Source organism: Teleopsis dalmanni, chromosome X (assembly GCF_002237135.1).
Source record: "Teleopsis dalmanni isolate 2A chromosome X, ASM223713v2, whole genome shotgun sequence".
Classification (NCBI taxonomy): domain Eukaryota; kingdom Metazoa; phylum Arthropoda; class Insecta; order Diptera; family Diopsidae; genus Teleopsis; species Teleopsis dalmanni.
This window is the reverse complement of record NC_051848.1, coordinates 44,473,166-44,494,967: the sequence shown is the minus strand read 5'-3', so window position 1 is coordinate 44,494,967 and position 21,802 is coordinate 44,473,166. Positions and strand designations below refer to the sequence as shown.

At 29.0% G+C, this 21,802-nt stretch overlaps 1 protein-coding gene across 1 annotated transcript in view; it reads left to right on the top strand.

Moving 5' to 3' along the window:
- Positions 1–21,802, top strand: part of LOC119688098 (zinc finger protein ush) — a 46,340-nt gene that overhangs the window by 16,221 nt on the left and 8,317 nt on the right. Inside the window, exon 2 of the mRNA XM_038102743.1 lies at positions 2,893–2,937. Within this exon, the coding sequence (XP_037958671.1) occupies positions 2,893–2,937 (45 nt within the window). The remainder of the gene's footprint in view (positions 1–2,892; positions 2,938–21,802) is intronic.

Sequence of the window (21,802 nt, the reverse complement as noted above, 5' to 3'; positions counted from 1 at the left end):
GCTCTCTAATCAAACACATGCTCACAGATATTTTTTAAAGAGATCTGATCGTACTGGCAGTTGAATGCTCTTTTGAAATATGATAATATTGCTGACTTAAAAAATAATACTATTTCGATATATAAATATCACAATAATTACCGAATAATAATTATTGAAAGTGAACTCATATATTATTTAACCGTATATAGAGAAGAAAGTTCGGATGAAATTAAAAGCTAACTAAGTACTTCTATAATTTTTTGTGCATTTTTACGTTAATTCGATATTCAAAGTATTTAATAATTTTATTAATTTTGATAATTTTTTGTAATTTGTAAACTAATTTTTCAATTGCGTTTAAATAATACTCTTTGGTTCATCAAAATTAATCAGAAAATACTGACGTGGATGCTAAATGTTGACAAACATAATTAACATAATTCTCTATACTTAGAATATAGTATTCAATTCAATAGTTTCTTTTATTATTATAAAAAAAATATTGCATTAATTAAAATTATATATAAATATTTATTTTTTTTATTTTACAAAGGTTTTAATATATCTCTGACATTAATTAATATCAAGACATTTTTAAATATATAACATAGATATTATTTGATCAATAACCTTTTGAACTTCAAAAAAAAAAGATAAATGTAGCACATTTGCATTCAAAAATTCGATTAAATATTTATTTTAATATATTGTTAAGACTCTGCGATTGGAAGTGTAGCACCACAACATTCAAATAAACTCTGTGAATCATCATATCATTTTTATTTAAATATATAGTTAAAGTCTGCCATTAAGAGTTGAAAACTACATCATTCAAATGTATTTCATAGGTTGCCATATAGTACTAGATAAATTTTCATTTCAATATCTTGCTAAGAATCTGCCATAAGAAGTAAAACACTACAGCATTCAAATGTTTTCTGCGGATCATTATATAGTACTAGCACATTTTGAGGTAATTTTCGACAACTTGACACCACATAGTTGGCAATATCTCAACTATAAACAAAATGGTTCAAAGCCATCCTATCTATAATTTAAGGATAAACACGATCCTTTGTGTAACATCATAAATAAAATGTACACTCAAGATATGTCCAAGATACTTTTATTTGAGAATAATATCTTCAATTCTATGCGTAATCCCACAAAACAAAATGTTTTTCTAATGTTAATTTTTTTTGCCGAATGTCACGCGTCCTATGACGAAAAAAAACTATTTAATAGTAAGAAGAGTTTAAATGGAAATGAAAAGACAACAACAAAAATTTCAGTTAAATTATTTAAATTTGACTGACCATACAACGCTGTTCCAAATATTGCCAAGTACTCATCATCAGTGGTCTTAGAATAGAAATAAACGGGGTACTAGCTCCCAACGGAGCAGAGCACTGCGACCAGATTGATCTTTTGTGCTGCAACTGACCCTAACCGAACAGAAGACATTCCGCTTTTCGAATTAAACCCAGAATGCCGTCCGTTGAGGACCTCGTAATGTCAGAAGGAAAGAGCAGCTCTCCTCCCAGTGACCTCCTCCTTGCCCAGATCAAGGTTGGGCAGTCACAGAGAATGTGACTTGTAGTCTCGTCTGCTTCTAAGCAGACTCGACACTCTGTCTCCTTGGACAGACCCATTTTATTAAGGTGGTAACGCAGTCTATGGTGACCCGTTAAATATCCCACCAGCAATCTCAAATCTGATCTGCTAGGGAGGGATGCCTTACCATTACTATATGGGTGAACCAGCTGTTTAGCCTAACGGTTATCTCGATTGTCGCGCCAGTAGCGACCTCTCTCGGTTAAGATCCATTTATCAATTAGATACCTAGTTGTAGACCAACTTAATCCACAATAGGGTTCCGGTCCACAGATTTGAGTGGCAGAACCTGCCCTTGTAAGACAGGGCAGTGGTCTTAGGAAATATTCGAATTATTTTTTTTAAATTAGTTTATAGTTCGTATATAATTTATTTGAGAGTCAAGTACCAGGCTTCAAACCTGTCAAAATACAAGCATAAAAGAATATTTTTAATAGTGATAAATCGGATGACCTTTATGAAAACGTGAAATAATACTTTTGAAAGTTATTTCGAACAATAAATCCAAAACAGGACATTTTGTGTGATGACTTTTAGTGTCAACTTGTTGAAATCTCATATTTTCCATATCCGTATCTTCAATTTCACCCTAAGAAAATTGATAATTATATGATATAACCGATCACAACTTACAGCTTGTGCAACACTTTCATGTTTTTTTTACAAGAATATACTAGCTATTCATACCTCTAGATAATATGTCATACATAGGATTGTATTAAGCCATACCATCATCACTTTCAAAAAAGTATAGCCTTATCACACCTCGAGATTACTGCCATACCATATAGATAAATAGACTTTTTAGGAATAAAATGCTCTTTCGACAGTTACTTATTCATTAAGAAAAGCTAAGTGTTAAATGTGACTACTACATAATCATTACTTTAACACGTTCAGCACTTGTTAAACGATCCATGTTGTAAAATGGTTAGATCAATCATTGAATAATCACGAAGATTATGAGGAACACTCAAATTAGACTCTGCAGTAACCCCCAGCCATCATAGAGTAAAAGTGCCCAGATGCTCTAACTCGGAAAAGGCTCAACATAATAAAATGGCGAAATTATACATATAAAATACATTGTTTACAAATGCTAATGTCATTGAAACAGTACAGCTAAGTCCGAAGCACAAAATTGATAACCCATTGTGAAATCTAATTGCCTCCAATATATTTCGTAATATACAGATCTTAAAGTCTAATTTAGTCTATTAAAATCTGAGCTATAAGTAAAATCTAATTTAGTTAAAAGTGTTTCAATTAATTATTATAATTTTTATTTAATTTCAGGTGATTGTACTGAAACGAAAGAAGAAATGACAATTGATAGCAGAGGTAAGTTACAAGTACATGTAATAGAAATAATAATAATACCATACAATAAGAAACTAAAACTATCTAAACTTTTATTATAAGAATACCCACATATACTAATGTAAGTATATTGTTTATTAAATAAACATATTGTAACTGAAAGATAGACTTGAAGAGAGATATTGTATTATATATTATATGTATATTTAAGCTTAGAAATAAATTATGAAAACTATTTAAAGGTATTTATTGCTAAAATCTGTGAGGTTTGGTTTTATTGTAATTAAGTAATGAATTAAAACTGAATTATGCATAATTAAGAAATCATCACATTCTACAAAACGATTAAAAGTTTTATGTTTGTTTAATTCTTCTATAACTTTGACTTATTAAATTATCTACTCTATAATCTAAAAAAAAAACTCTACTCGAACCATATCTCACAATCCTTTTATGAGCCAAAAAAATACATAGCTATATTAGTTCCATTCGTTCATTAAACCCCGTTATATAGAAGCAACCAAAACGCACGATAATTAATTTCTAAGATCAACATTATGTAGTATGTATATTATCTGTCCATTAAAAGTACTTTCATAACGACGTAGAATTAAATTATTCATCAGAATTTCATTATCGAATTTTATATGAAATATACTTATAACGCTTTGGTAATGTATAATACCAAATAAAAAGTCTTGTCTTTTTCAAATTAGATATATAGTGAGCGCAATTTACTTAGACGCACTTAATATTTTTTCAAAAATGATGCAACGAACTGGAATATAAATGTTTTTTTTGTTGAAAAAGAAAAAGCAGTGCTTGATAGTAAAAAACAAAAAAGAAATATATTTCATATCAGTCATTCTTCTTACATATGTACAAAAACACAAAAATAAGGCAAAATAAACGCGCAATTTTCTTAGGCGCACTATGTTTAAACAAAAGAAATCAAAGAGTTTTCACAGTTTTGACAATGCTTAATACTTTGTAATTCCTCCGTTTTGGTTTATAACTGAAAAAATTCGATTTGGCATCGAATCTATCAATTTTTTGATAATCACATCGTCGATTTTGTCCCAAGCCTCTTGGATTGATGCTTTGAGCTCACTTACTGTGGAATACTGACGTCCGTTGGCATAGACCTTCCGTGAAATTATTCCCCATAGGTTCTCAATGGGGTTTAGGTCAGGACTCCTTGCTGGCCAATTCATTACCGTTATCTGCTTCGACGAGAAGTAAGACTTTGAAAGCTTGGACACATGAATGGCGGCTTTATCCTGCTGGAAAATTAGATCCCGATCGGCGTGTTCCTCCAGAAACTTTATAAGAACGTCATCCAGCATTTCAGTGTACTTCTCTGAGTTCATTCTTGTATTTATGAAGCACAAAGTAAGTTTTCCATGAAGTGAAAAGCCACCCCATATCATGACAGATCCGCCTCCAAAGTTTCTACTCATTCTTATGGGATTGTTTTGGCGAAGATCATGCCAGTAAGAGCTGAAACCGTCTGGCCCGTCCAAGTTAAATTTTTTCTCGTCCGAAAAAATAACCGAGTGCCATTCTTTGGTCCAAGGCATATGATTTTTAGCAAAAACAATGCGATTCTTCTTGTGCATTTCTTTCAGAGGGGGCCGTTTCATCATTTTCTTCCATTTTATGTGGCCATCGGCATGTAAAATTTGTTACACTCTTCTTTTTTTAATTGGTAGCTGCAATTTTGCTGCGATTTGAGCTGCACTGAGCCGATTTTTTGTTGCTTCTTCCTTTATTTGGTTTTTGAGTCGCCGATTTATCTTTGCATTTCGATTGTTATTCGTAGGGGCTTTACCATATTCCTCACCCAAACGTAAAAAATTTCTTACAACGTGTTCCGATCGGTTTATGTGGCTTGCAATTTTTCTCTTTGAGAATCCATTTTGATGTAAACACCCTATTTTGGCTTTTTCTTCAACGCTCAGAAATTTTCCCTTTGCCATTCGACTTGCGCAAATGCGAAGCCTATTTCGTAAAGAATTTGTATGGTTTTTGCTTTTAGAATATTAGCTCAAATATTAATGTGTTATGAAATACAAACCTTCTTACAGAACAATCAAATAAACTAGTCCGAACTACCGAAACAAATATATGCGTCTATAAAAATTGCGCACTTACTTAGCTTCTTTTTTATGAAATTCACCGTTATAACTTTGCAAAATAAAAATCACATTCCTTTTATGTTTGTTTACGTTTAGTAATGGAAAAGAAAAAATAATAATGTAAAAAGATCAATAGCTCTGCTCTTTAACAAAAAAAAAAGCATTTTTTTTGTGTGCGTCTAAGTAAATTACGCTCACTGTATTTGATATATGAGTAATTATAAACGAGAGAGGACCCATTCTATTAAATCATCTTTAAAAAAAACATATATGTTGAGATCGTTCAACCTATATATTTTAATTACTAGTAAATATTATCGACCTTTTGTTTAAGTTAATTAATAAATAAATATTATAAAATGTGTGGATATTTTAACTATCTACACTTTACGGGCTCAGCAAATGGTTCATTCTTAGCAGACCAAAAAAAAGTCACATGTAGACCATTAAGGTCCATTACGATAGCAGATCAGAGTTTTAATTTTTAACGATTGTGTCCATCAGTTAGGATGTGCGTGTTATTAGTGAATTTTATTAGAATTTCAACAGAAATCTCAGGTATGTGCTTCTATGCCATTAAAACGAGATATAATTTATAATACTAAACCAGACTCAATGAAAAAGTAAATCGTGAGAGAAATAACAAAAAGGACAAAAAGTATCGGAAGTTAAAAGAAATTGTATCATTCAATTTTCTCAAAGTCACAGTAAGTAGATAATAGATATAAATAGCAATCCATGGAATATGGAACGTTAGATAAGACTCACTTCAGGTTTAGAAGTATTTCCATTGTGATAACACAATTTTATGGTACAGTAACTAGTTTTTCTATTTCAGACCAATTCACTTTAATTAAGCTTACAATATTTATTAATGTCGTTATTGAAGACATTAGATAGATATTCTTAAAGAGGGAATTTTTATAGGTTATGACTATTTCTAATGGAGCAGTTTTATTTACAAAAGAATTAATAAAATTCTTCTTAAATTACGCAAAATTATTGGATTCCCCGACATTGAGTTTCGATCAATGGTCTTAGAATCACCTATATAAAGAAAAACTGGCAATATAATTTTTCATATTCAAAAATAATAAAATAAAATAAATATAAATTAAAAATGTAAAATATTAATTAATGTGAAGAATGTAGAGGGAATACTGAACTTATACTTATGAGATTTGTGTTTCATTGTCTTTAATGGTTTTAACATAGTTAACATTAGCAATGTCATTAGTATTAGTTATTTCTGGCGATCCCTCCAATATCATCCACCTAAACACATCGTCTATTTATATAAAAGTATATGAGAGCTGTTTTTTCTAGTAAAATTTTGAAATAAGTTCCAGAATTGTTAAAGAACTCAGTCTCCATTGATTGATTCTTCAAATTCTATAAATATCAGAGAGGTGGTTCTTGTTATATACAAGATTAAGTGTAATTGTTTTTTTTTAAGTAGTTTGTCTATTTTCACTTAATTATGAAATATTTTGTTTCAATGATTTAAAAACTTTTGATAGTACCCGTATTACATAATATTAAATTTTTATATAAATGTTGTATATTCATATATACGGGTGCTATAAAATCTATTTTATTTAAATTAAAATATTTCTTTAGTTTTACCATCTATATGGACTAAAAACCTGATCTGATAAATATGAATATTTGGCAATAAATTTGGTTTTGGTTAAACTTTATTTTTCATTAAATTTAAAAAAAGCTACAGCAGATTTTCAATGTTTTAAAAGATGGGTCTAATAGACCTCCAAATAAATAAAACGTCATGTTGCATTTATAACATCGAGAATTAAAAGTTGGAATATACCGGCGGTTTCCTTAATGAAATGCGGAAAAGTTTTAATTATTTTTTTTAAATATCATTCAGTAACAAAGTGTATTTATAACTTCAGAGAATTCAGTATAAAGTAATCTATTATAGTCTCTTGCCGTCAAAAACGGTCTCTACTATTTTGTTTGGCAGTTCATAACCACTTTCGGAAGAAACTGTGACATGATTTAAAATTTTGTGGAGCAGATTAAGTTAGGATAAGTATTAATTTTAAAACAAATCTCTTCGATACCCATATAATCCTTTTAATCTTTATCAGTTTAGATTTATCACCCATTAGTAGAATTTAATGACCAAACACCATTTAATGTATTTGAAATTGTGACTTGATTAAATATTTGGTCAATTTTTAGAAATAAAACGAAACCATTTGAAGTGCATAAATTTAGTAATCTCTTTTAACTAATTAAGTTATCTATTATTTGTTTTATAATTTTCATTTACTCATGAAGTAGGTTATTTCACTAAGCTTGGCTAATTAAGATAGCATTTAAGTGTGTCAAATAAATGTTGTTGTCACTTTACAATGCTAATATGTGTTTTATTATTATTGAAAGGAACAATACTATCTATGACGATCTATGAGATCTAAGGTACTATTCATGGTATTGATAAATCTAATAATATTTTTCAGTTTAAGCAGTTCAGCGTCAGATCTCTCTCGGTTCAATGAAAGTCAATAAAAGATCTAGCAATATTTTTCGTTTCGGACCTTATTCAGTTCAATGGATGTTAAACAAAAGTATTGAACTGATAATCGTTGGATATAAGCAAACAAAGTGTATAAACATTTTACTCTGTATTTTGTTAGTATTAGTACCCTTATTAGTACTATCGCAGCCGATTTGGGAACCATTCTAGAAAACTGTATCTCCATTTTAATCTTCGTTCTTGTCGCACTTATGGAATGGACAATAAAAGTGTCTCACATCTGCTTTATTGCTGCCTAGCAATTGCGCCAATTTACTTTGTTGGTTGTCTTCATTTTTGAGGATCTTGTTTAACTTCAAGATCTCTCTCTAAAAAACATTTTTCGTTTTACAAAAGAGTTAATGTGGTTTTCAAAAACTTTGTGTTTTCTTTATACGGCAACACAATGAATCTAAGTGGATCGCCGGCATAACCTAAGCACCTCTTAATCCAAGTTTTATTTAGAAGCAAAAGCAAAAAAAATTTATGAATGGATGTTTTAATTCGCATTTCACAGAAATTGGAGTGGTATTAGTGTGATATAATCACAACTTTATTAAGAAACTAGTGGTCAGACTAAGTTCAAAACTGTTTAGAAACGTGTCAGTATTTCTTATATATATTTTATTATATTTATTATATTTATTTTCTTATATTGCGATCTGTCAATTCGGAATAGACAGTAAACAATATTTAAAAGTCACTATATACTTAAAATTTTTGTGAGTTTGAAGAACTGTGCTCAGTAGTACATCCGTCTGTTGGAGTCGGACACATTAAAGTTCCAGTAGCGTTTAATTGCGGAGTCGTGTGAATGTTTGGAATTGCGGATACAATTTAATCATAACTCTGTTAAGAAATTTTTGATTGGTGTGAATTCAGATCTTTTTAGAAACTCGTCGGTATTACGTGTGTTGAGCCCAGAGAGCCACAAACTACGCAAACAATATATAATCAATTTTCTAAGCTCAGATAGACTCTTCCAAGTTGATAACTTGAAGAAAGTCTTGTGTCCTGTGTAGGGAGCGAACAATAAGTTAGCTAGTATGTTTTAAAACTTTTTATTAGTGTCGCAATAGACGTCTGCCTGTGAGTTTGACTGCCATTTACCTGATCCAAATACTTTAAATTATATAGTTGTGGGTTTGTTCTTGAAGTGCATTTTTGTTGCATATTTGATTAAATTGTAAAAATTGTCGTCTTTAAAAATTTGTTTAAATGTTTAAATGTTTAACATACAATAAAAACCTATTCTTAAATTTCTTAAGCAAGTGAACAGTTGTAAAGCATATAACAGAAGTTGTGAAAAAAAACACTTGAAGTATGATTTTTCCACTTGTATTGTTTTTCTGTTCCGTGTGCTTCAGAAAGCGACTCTTTTGGCATTATTTGTATCTCCACTCTTAAGTGCCACCTTCATTGCTGCTGCTGATATTAGCCCCAAAAACTCAGATTCCGCCACATTCTGCTTATTTGTAAAATATTTATTGCTTCTGATTTTGAAAAGATAAAATTCCCGTAAAGTGTGCACATTTCGTACGTACAAAAATTTTAATGTTTACAGAAAAAATGAACGAACGTGAAGTTAAAAAAAAAAAAACAAAAAAAAAACAAAAAAAAATCGAAAACAACAACAACAATAAAAACAACAGAAAGTCATTCTCAATAAAACAAAACAAGCCACAAAAAAATAATAATAATAAAAATAGTAATACAACAAAAGTAACGACACCAGTTTTTATTTTATTAAAACTGATTTTAGGTGTTTGATATACCAGAATCTAACAAAAGCCTTTAAAATCGAATCTGCTGTACAGACGAAATCTCACTAACAATGGCAATCAGCAGTACCAACACCAGCTTCTCAGCTTCTCAGCATAGCTTCTATATGTGCACACCGTTGGAGCGGAGTGGATTGGAGCTGTGTAGCGTTTTATAGAGTAGAGTATGGAGTGCTGAATGGAAGAGTTAGAAGGTCAAAGAGGTTATTGCAAAGTATATACTTTTGTGATTGTAGTTTATATTATGGCAACAGTTATGATTAAATTGGAGTCACCGCAATTTTTCTTATTGCTAACTGGTCGATTAAATAGCAAAAAATGGAAACTGCTATGAATATTAAAATTTATTTGCACAAATTTAGTCTAATTTTGATGAAAACCTTAATGGATATATGCTAGTTGATGTCTTAATTAATTAAATTTAATTAATTGAAGTTAAACTGTTTTACTTAAACAGAGAAATCACTAATTTAAATACTAACAAATAATTCGTTAAATGCTCTATTGTTCTTTTCTATTCTATCGTTTTCTCCTCTTCTATTTTACAGGAAATCATAGAAACCTTCACACTACGTATGCTAACTTTTATTTAGTCTTAAATCATCAATTTCAACATCACAATGAAATTGTTTGTACTAATTTAATTAATTTAATTAATTATCGCATGTTTTTGTTTTTGGTAGAGTCTTAAATATTTTGAACTTCAGTACACATCGAAAACGAATATCCACTTCCTTCAACTACAATTTTTATGTTTCTTGAATCAAGGAGTCACTTGCCGAAGTAGAAACAATTTTGAACGAAATATATTGTGGAGTAGCAATCACTACCTTCTACCGGTATAATTTTTTCGTTTCCTAGATCAAGAAATCATTTTCAAAGTTTATAGTATTTTATAACGAAACATAATGTATAGCAGAAATCTATGATAATCACATTCATACAACAAATTCTCATGTAGGGTTGGGAACCTATAAATACCATGTACTTCGATAAATATCTAAAACGTATACCCATCCCACAGCCGTATAATTTTTTTCGTTTCGATTCGGAACTTCAAATCAATACAAGATAAAGGTGCAAGAAATGTTGGAAGATCTTGAACAAAATGAAAATGGAGAGTTCTTACTGGAACTTGCAAATCGATTGAAAAGCTACGATTAAACGCATGGAAGACGATTTTAAAATCACAGATTATATACATATAAAAATATATGTATATAAATATACATATAATATATAAATATATATATATAATATATAAATATATATATATGTAATATATAAATATATATATTATATATCATATTGATATACACTCATATACTTTAAATCAAAAGACTCATATGTTTAAGTAAACAGAGTATGATATCGTAAAGGTCTTCCATATGCAGAATAAACCATAAAAAAAAAGAAAAATAACCATAGAGAGTTTATATATAATTTTATTTAAAATTGTTGCCGAATATATGGTTGACGTTTGATGACTATATAAGTTGTCTGCTTCGAGACCTTAAGTTCCCACGTATTTTACAAATTCTATCAAATGCCCATTACGTTATATAAATACATAATTTGTGATTCCATAAAATTTATTTGTAAATGCAACAATAGGGTTTAACAAAGTCTTATATGCCACTAAATTCCTACATGCGGGTGCCACGATCAAGTGATTTATAAAATTTTACTCAAAGTTAACTAGTTCGAAATCTTTCATATATTAAACTAATTAATCAATTAATTATTAATAGTCTGTAATTTATGAGGAAACGCTTATTAAGTAATAAAATCCATATTATCACCATAAAGACTGGGATAACATCTTGGAGTTAAACCTTAATCCAAGAGAAAAAAATTATACTGACATAGCTCTCCATTTTCAATATTTACCGAAATAGAGAGTACTCAAAAAATACTATATAAAATTATACTAAGCAATAGAATTAAAAAAATTTTTCAAACCTAAGAACATGCCAATTCCGTCTAATTCATAAAAAGATTTCTCCACAATTTCAAATAAAATCTTTCTGATTTTTGATTGTGATTGTGTTAATATTAAATAGATATGGTATACCTCCGTAAGTTTTTAAATAATCTATATATTCTACAAGTATTATTAAAATATTTAATGTATTTTGTACTTGTAACTTGTACCAATAACTTCCCAAAAAATACTGCCCCGATAATGGTTAAAATACAATATTTTACACAGCTAACCGGTAGCTGACTGGTACTTAAGAAATCCTGATATGGGTAGTGTCAGGATGTTAAATTGAAATTTTTAATTGAGTAATATGTACTGTAAGAGTACTAAGTAGTACTAAGTAATATGTAAGAGTACTAAGTATTATTCGTCTAGCTTTATTTTTGAAAAAAGAAAGGGACAACCAGCGGATGTGTTCGATAAAGTTATATATAACATATATATATAAATATATATATCGATTATAAGATTCATGTAGATAAATTTAAATATTCTTGTTTAGTTCACTCCTAAAATGACCAATTTGATTTATTTTTTATGAACTAGAGTACATTTTCAGTATCTAACTTAAATAGAGTAAAAAATGTTTAGACGCGTATTCGTAATTATAATATAGGAACTACTTGTCCACATTGTTATGGAACTATAAATGTATTTATATCAACTAAAAAACTCGAAAACGTAGTACAAATATTAAATAACTGAAAAGTTCAAGATCTTCACGATATTACAAATGGGATCTTAAAATATGGTGGTGAGTACTTTCACCAAAAACTCTTCAATATATTATACCTTTATCAATACCGTTAAATTATATTGTAAAAATAATAATGCTCGTATTAATATTTGTTTTATCCATTACTTTTTTATATAATTGAATTATATACTACTTCTATTCCAGTAAATAAGTATCTGATTATAATATATAGTTCTAATAAACTCTTATAATAATTTGTACAAAGATTATAAAGCTACTCCTACGTTATGTGATGTGCCTAAATGTACGGACATTTTTGTAATATGTAATATTTTAGATTACCTAAGGTTTTTAATGCAAATCTAAATTAAAAGACAGACTATTCTTTGAAATTATTCTAGCCTTGAGATTTTACTTTTTTTTTTTGGGCGATAATCACCAAGTAACTACGCCGATGTATAATATTATTTTAACGATCAAGTTAAATCATTTAAGCCTATTTTAGATTTAATGTCCCATTATCTATCTACTGCTTGTTTGTGGGTGTAAATTATCATATGTGCTTTCTTAAACCTATTGTTTATATTATTATTATATTATAATGTTTATATGTATATTATTCGAAGATAGTTTTAGTACCTGTGCATTTGTGTTTCCCTTTGAATAGTACAATTCAGTTCTTTTGTGAAGTCCTATTAAGACCATTGTCGGTTCAACAATTAATTAGTATATAATTGCATAAGTAATACGGTTATAATAGTAAAATTTTCCTAAGATACAATGACTAATGTTATCGACATATACTTTTCCCTTTACTCTTCCAACTATGTGAAATCACCTACTATTTAAAATAGTTTCTAAGAAAATATTAGAAATATAAAATTTACTTTAAATATATATTACAGAGTATGTGTCTTATGGCAGTCTCATTTAGGCAGTTTTGCTCATTAAGGCAGCTAATGAAGATAATTTACCATATAAGCGCTTTCATATAAATGAGCTCATTATAATATAAAACAACTCATTTAAGGTAAAAAATGTTGAATGGAGCACTTAAAAATAAATTTCTCACAAGAGAAATTAGGAAAATTTATAGTATTTGTCATATGCTTTATATGTGAAATGTAAACAAACAAGCTATTTCTCATGCATAAATCAACTTATGCCAATGGAAACGAGCAAATCTTAATTTCATTAACATAAGTAAGTTTAGTTACAGTGGAAAAATGATATTATAGCTAATATTATTCTTAATTAATTATATACGTATATGTATATACATATACATGTATATGTGTTTACTTCTTACAGGTCTCTTGAACTTATATATCTTAGTTCAATAAAATTTTTGTGCTAATTGCTCATTAATACCCATCTAAGAAACTCCCCTCAAAAACTTCTTAGTAAGTATAAATACAACCGTACATGTTTGTTTGTATAGTATAATATAGTATATACGTGAATACACATTTTGCTCATTTTCGATTTTGTATATGAGCATTCTTGAAGAATTCAAATTAACACAATGTAAAACGTTGTTAAACCAAAATTTCTATCTAAATTCTACGAATTCTGATAGTCAAAGTTTGATGTCTTCATTAAAAAAATAAAGACTACGAAGAAAATACTAAATGAATAAATTAAATTTTAGCCAATTGATACAACCGATGTGGCTGTTGAGGCAACAAGGATATATTTCTTAGATTAGCCTCGTTTAAGTGTTTTCCTCCAGTATGGGATGTTGCAGTACTGATAAGAGAAGAGATTTCGCTGCTGTTGATTCTTAGTCATCCTTGTTTTCCTTATTTTATAATGCATTCCTTTATGCAGTTATAATATTCAATACGGAGACGAAATGGAATTGTCGCCGTTTTTTTTTCGAATTCTCGTAACGATTTTCGTGTGCGCACGCTCAATTTTCGTTCCGAACTGTGCTGATTGCAGCTGTTGTTGTCATTGTTTCTGGTGCTGGTTCTCTTGATCTGTTGATCTAAGCTTGTCGTTCGCTTATTCGCACGACATTGCCAGACACATGTACGTGTGTCCGTCGAATGAAAACGGATGTACCTGAATGTGTTTACTGTTGGAATTGGCTTAAGCTCGATCGAGTCATCTACACTAAGTCTTTCTCGTTGGCTGAGATCACGATAGATTATTCTAAGTAACAATATAAAATAACATTTCTGAGATCCATTGAAAACAACAAAAAATTAATGCAATTTCATATATTAAATAATTTTATATTGTATAATAATTGATTGAAGTTTAATAAATATAATTGAATATTATTGCGTTCTACATATTTACATATTAGATTCAACTGAAGAACATGTCACAAACTAAAAGTGATCAATTCAAGACATCTACCTAAAATAAAATTATGGATACATATAAATATATACATATACATATAAAAAGCTATATTAATTTTGCTGTGACAATTGTAACAGAATCAAACAAATATCGAAGACATTAACTGTTCGTGCTGTAACGTAATCTAGTTGCGATATATGAGTACTGTTTGAGATATATGAGTACTAATAAAATTTTGCACTTATAATATAGAACAGGGCTGTCCAAAGTACGGCCCGCGACCAATGTTTGTCCGACCCGCGACATGTTTTTAATCTACTACAATTACGCAAATTTATACTAAATAAATTAATTTATCAATATTATCAATATAAACTAAATTTAACATTATAACCGCATTTATAATGTTATATTGCATTTATAATAACAACTATGAACGTATGTATTTGTTTCTGCGGCCCTCCAATCTGTACAGATATTTATATTGGCCCGCGATCGCATCTGGTCTGGACAGCCCTGATATAGAATATACAATATAAATATTTGTCGGAATGATTAAAATCTTTTGACTATATGCCATATCCAATATAAGTTCTATAGAGGTATTTAATTAAAATTGGATAAGTATTAAAAAATACTCATCAACTACCCGTACCAAACTTTATTCAAATCGGTTTAAATTGATAAATTAATTACCATAACTGACATACTGACATTTAAGAATCAGATTTATATAAAATATTTGACAGTATTATCCATTTTATTGCTCTGAAAGAAATTGTAAACTAAACACATTTGCGATTGAGATCTCGACGAAATTTTTGAAACTGCAAATATTATGATGTCAACAACTGAGGAAGTCGAAAATAAAGTGAAAATACTAGAAAGATGAAAAGTTTCAGGGCTTCAACATATTACAATTGGGATCTTAAAATATGTTGTTAATAACTTTCACCAAAAGCTTAAATATTTAAACATTATAGCTTTATCGATAGCTTAAAATAATCCAGATCAACTTATAGCTCTTTCGTCACATATCACACAATAGATCAATAGATCAAAACGTACATAATTCCAGCGTAATAGAACCATAATTCATTGTTTAATAAGATCTCTCCGAATAATTATAATGTATTGAATTCACTGGAATTCGTTAGAATTCGTTATACAATTGAAGTTTTCTGATATAAATTTCATTAATCTTAGTATATTAAATGCTTCTATGTGTAGCATGGAACTTCGTGTATTCCATTTCCGATATTTCGGACATTTCCTTTACTATGGTTCTCCGATGGAAAGACAACTGCATTGATGGTTTCGAGCATGAGTTCTGCGTTTAAAATGATATAAATAATTAATAAATTGGTTAAAACATATTTATAATATATATGCTAATTTTCCATTGTTATTTTGAGTGCATACTACATGATATAGTCAAACAATTGTATATATTTGTCAGTTTGATTTGTCTATTATTTATTCCATACTCCATTAGGAGCTTAAGAACATAACAAATGATTTCCAATTATCTCTATTTTGCGCGCCATATATTTCGTAAGCTCCTCTTGCTTTTTGTATTCGATTGCTTATGGCGTGTTTTGTGCCTCCGTCTATGGAGAGAATACTTCCCAAGTAAGTAAAGCTCTCCACGTCATTAACATCTTCGGTTCCAATTATGTAGCCGGCTATATTATTGTATTATTGTGTAGAGATCTTTTTTTTACATATATATAGTTTGAAACCGACTTTCGAGGATTCGTTATGCAAACTGCATATCAGTTTTGAGTCAGTTTTGACTACATATGTTGCTAATTATGCGAGAGCAGGACGATGTCATCTGCGTATTCTACATCTTCAAGAGTAGAGTTAAGCCTCCACTTGATACCTCTATTTTGCATGTTAAATATTTCCCTTACCCAGTCTAATACTATAATAAATAGCAATGGCGTTAAGATACAACCTTGTTTGACGCCAGTGATGGAGTTGAAGGAATCGCTTAACTTTCCGTTATGTAGCACTCTGCATTTTGACTATTCGTAGCTTTTTCTTATAATGTTTATAATTTTTGATTTGATTTGAATGATTTGTCTATATTCACTTAAAGTCCTGATCGAAAGAGCCTATTTGCTTAACTCAAAAACAGCGAAACTAGTTTGTCGGACAGACATATATGACTATGTTAATTGGTTGACTGGATGAGATCTCTGACGTCTTCATTACATCTTGAGTAACTATATACTTAAGTGTAAACAAAAATAAAATTTTGATATGATTATAAAATAATATGATTATCTTTATTATTTTTTTCAATTCGGGTTATGTTGGTACAATCGGGTTAGGCTTCGGGTTATACTCGGGTTAGGTTACTATAATATATTTATAGTCACTTATAAATATTATGTCACAACTAAAAGTATCAATTTCATTATCCAAAGATTAGAAACTTTTAATTTTATAGATTATAACGATATAAGACTTTAATTTGCTTATTTTAATACGAAATTCTGCTTTGATAACGACTATAGTTAATGCATTAAGATTACTTTACAAATCGTCTTCCAATAATTTTAGCACTTATCACCAGACATTTCTGAGAATGGTCACCAAAACAAAAAAAAAGATAAAAGGGCTATGATAGTTCCACAGTGTACCTGTTTGTTTTGAAGGTTTCTGTGTTGGTTTGCGTTCAGTATTTATCGATATCAGCAGAAATCTGCTAATGTAGAAGAAAGTATTCATTGCTTATCGATAGTTATTAAGCTAAAGGTTGGTCTTGCGTTAATAAATAGTCCTTTCAAATATTTAATGGACTGCAGAAGTTATAATGCTGGTTTTAGCGTAATATCTTATGCTGATTTATTTATTATTTAAGAGAAACCAAAAATATTGAAGAAATTATACTTAATAATAACAATTTCAACATATTTGCAAAATAGTTGAACTTGTCAATTTACTATTCTATAGATAAGAACATCCTTTCCTATTTTATAATTTTAAGGGTTTTCAGTTAAATATATACTTTTGTAACTTCACCCATTTCACCTATGAACTGGCAGAAATAGGTTTTGATGATTATAGAGAGATTTGCAGTTCCTCACAATATTTCTCTCCTGATTCTGTATTTTCTCTCCTTAAAATATTTTTCTTGACTATTCATTTTTGCTAAACCTTCAAATATTATATATTACTTACTTACTTACATAAATCGCTATACCATATATTAATTATAATTATATTCATAACTGCATATAATTTTTTTCTGTATTAGACTCGATGATTGAGTTCCTTTTACTCTTCTTGGCGTAGGGTTTCAGACTTAGCTTTAGACTTTTGCATAGGTTTAAAATGTTTCTGTTATTCGGTAGTTATTTAAAATTTTCTATTTGATAATAAACTATTTTTATACTTATAAAATAAAAGATTTTTAATTTCTGGTCTAGGAATCTTAACTGAATTTCACCGACGGCAATTGGTATTATCGTATATAACATTAATTCAATATATCAATACAGTCAAGTGTCATACTTACATAGTCAAGTTAATTTTTCTATTTGTTTGTTTTAAATAAAATTCTTATTTTAATTAATTATTTAAATATTTTAATAATAAAATATAAGTTGTCATGACTAATCTACTATTATAAGTCTCATGTATATCGGCAAATTTGAAGCGAGCTAAATACGTTTGTCTTCTTCTTTTCTTATATGTTTTGAAGACTTTGAAGACTATTATCAAAAAAATTTTTTAAAAAATCTAGACTTGATAACTGTTGAATTTAAGTGATTAAAATTAAATTATTTTTAAAAAATCACAAAAAAGGTTGCCTTATCGTTTTGGTGTCCCAAAATCAATCAGTGTCCGACGGCGAAGGTTCTAATCAGTTGATCTGGTGATCAGTTCGATCAATTATAAGTAAATATGAGCTTTTTTTTATCCATTATTACAATAAATTACAAAAACAAATAAAAATTTGTAATGTCGGTTAGTATTGAACAAACAATGATTTAACCTTACAGATAAGAAGTGCCCACCATACCATTTTCGTCGAGGAATAACATGAACTTAAACACATTTCTTTGCTTTTTTGGTGAATGCCTACACCAATAACATTTTTATGCGTTTAATCACTTAAAAATTGTCCATATCAGATAAGAGCTTTGAGAGACTTATTCGGCATAATCTTATTGTTTAATAAATTTCCAACAAATGCATGTACAATTGTTGTTGACTATTCACAGTTTTTCTCGTATTCCGCAGTTCCAGTAACGCTGCGGAGCGATTTTATTCAGTAAGTTTGCGCGTAATACATTGCGGTGACATTTCAATAGCTTCCAGTTGACGGGTCAACACGCATGTGTAAGACGCGGCTTTTTGTGAAGGTAGCACAGCATAACTTCTCTTCGCCATTTCCAGGAAAAAAGGTGATTTACGTTGATGACACTTACAAATTTATGTATTCCTTATACTGGAGGATTATGAAAGAAATAGACGGCTTACATAATGAGCATCTTCTGTAATCTGTTCTGTATATTGCTTAGAGGAATAATCTAAATCGATTTGGTATTACAGGCCAATTAAATGTTAAGCATACTATCTTGTATGATCCAAACCAATACATACCAATACATAAATTCATTGCATCCAAGTGCAATAATAATACATGCACTAAAAACTATTGATTCGTATCTAGATTCCGTCAAGTGCCATACTTATATATCAAGCTGATTGTTAAGCTTGTTTTAAATTAAATTTAGGTATATTTCAATAATCTCCTTAATTTTACATTTGGTATAGGAATTATTAAATATAAATTTTGACATAAGAAGTCTATTGTTAGATGAGATTAGGTTATACCGGCGAACTTAAGGATCCACTGACATATTGGCCTATTGCGCTACTATATAAGTCTATTGTTAAATGCTATTTAAGTTTTCTATTCGTTTATTTTCAGTTGATTTATACATTTTGTGTAAAAAGTATTTACTTACTCCCTTATTTGATAATAACAACGCGTTACTGGGTTTCGACCTGACGCAACATGTCTCCATAGGCGAACATCATTTCCGGTTAGTGCTCCTTCAACTTGATCAATCCACTAGAGAGACGGTCTACTTTTACGCCTTGTTCCTCCAACCATCTCTTCAAATAACTTTTTCGCTGAAGCATCTTCATCCATTCTCAAGACATGATCAAACAAGCGAAGCAGCTGCATATGCATACCCTGTATAATATCAATATTGTGATAAAGCTCGTACAGCTCGTGGTTTATTCGAATGCGGTATCCGTCGCCAACTCGTAGAGAACCGAAGATCTTACGAAGAACTTTTCTCTCGAAAACTTCTGTGCTACTTCATTTTTCTTTAATAACGTCCAGGCACATACAAAAACACAGATAGGATGAGCGATTGCCTACTAAGCCGTTAGCAGCTCCTATTTGTAATGGTGATACTTTATTTGATCTCCAGACTGACATAACGGTTGTTTCATGTAAAAAGTATATGAAAAAAATAAATGTAAAATAAAAGTTTTGGGCAAATAAAATCTATTATGTCACCTTCAAAGTAGGTTACATCAAATAAAATACAGCCATGCTCCTGCTTGACTCAGCCCTGTATAAATTTTTCATAGATTGATTGAGGTAAAGCCTTCAAATCCTTCAACAAATTTATTTTCTCTGCTTGCAATTGAATCGAAACGTTTTTATCTAAATAGTTATTTTAGCAACAGACTATATCAGGACCATATCACTTTGTGCCATCATAGAGCACTCAAAGGTATAATTGTAAAAATATACTAATTGGCAGATTGCATTCAAAACTGATAACACAGTGTGGTGATACCACTTAAGAGAAAGAAACTATAATAATATCTTTTGAGTTCTTCATTTTATAAATTTTAAATATATTTTTATAGAACGTATAACAATAAATTTTATTTTAACCGTACTTAAGGTCTGTTATTAAACACTTTAATTAATAAATATCTAATAATAATAAATATATAGATGAATATAAATATTTAATCAATCGTTAATATAATTGTAATGTAATTTTTTATAATTAATAAAAGGGCTGGAGTCAAAAAATTAAAACTTATGAAGCAGTTTTTATTTTATTTTTTTATTAATATATAGTATTCTACATAATTATTGCCGATGTTTCAAAGTTTATTTGACTTTTTACTCATGACAGAGGAAAAACTCTGATATATAGGTATAATAGTACTTCGCCATGAGGAAGAGGTCTAACAAGCTTAGAAACGTCGGCGATAGTTATATGCAATATTCAATAATATATTAATTTTTATCTATAAATAAAGGCAATCAAAAAATTCATTTAGTTAATATATAATAAGCAATAATTTTAATTAATAATTAAATTTTAATATAATTTTTATTTTATTATATATAAAAAATATTAAATTTTATGTCAATTATTTTTGAATCAATATTTTATTTTTATTGATTTATATGAACATTATAATAATATAGTATATTTCAAAATAAAGTAGAAAAATTTTTAGGTATATACTTATATTTTTTTTTGTTTGCTAATGTGTTATATTTTATATATATTATATATTTCAACGTAAACATATTTATATAAGTACATAGAAAAAAAATTATTATTTGAAAATATTATCATTAATTTTCAGAAATTTTTTGGTTTACTAATAGGTTTTGTATCAGCATAACATTCCTGTTAGTATTTATATACCCTAATTTAGATCAAAAAATAATAATTTTGATTTGATTGATAGATTTTTATGGAATTTTGATTGCAATATAATTTTCCATTATACCTATACAGGGCCTTATTTTAGAAAGTACTTTTTTACATAGCTAAAATAAACTTAATATCTTTTTGAAGATATTGAGAATAGATATACTATAGTCAGGTTCAGCATTTGATTTATACTTATGCGATTAACAATACAACATTAGCTTAAATATAAATAAGACGTGACCTGAGGACTTCAATGTTATATATGGTATGTATAATTTTACACCCTTATATCAGTAAAATCCATTAAACCTACGGTATTTTTTCAATAGTCTCTGCTTATAAATGCTGGAGGATGGTGGATTTTCTAAACCGTCTCTTTGTCTCTTTGTTTTATAGTACAGAACTATTTTTGATACAAAAATAATAAAATAATGATTTAGATAATGATATAAATATAATACATTTATATACATAAATATAGGGTATTGATCTTTCTTAATCTCGATTCGGATGCGGAAACTATGATCCATAGATACAATTCATTCCCATCACCAATAAAATAAACAAACCTTTCAAACACATGTTTAAGATTAATTCAGTTGCAATTCAATATAATCACTGTTTTCTGAAGATTTTGGTGTCTGTAATAGACTTTAAAACAAATTCTTTTTATGTATCTAATTTAAGAACATGTTCGAGTTAAGTT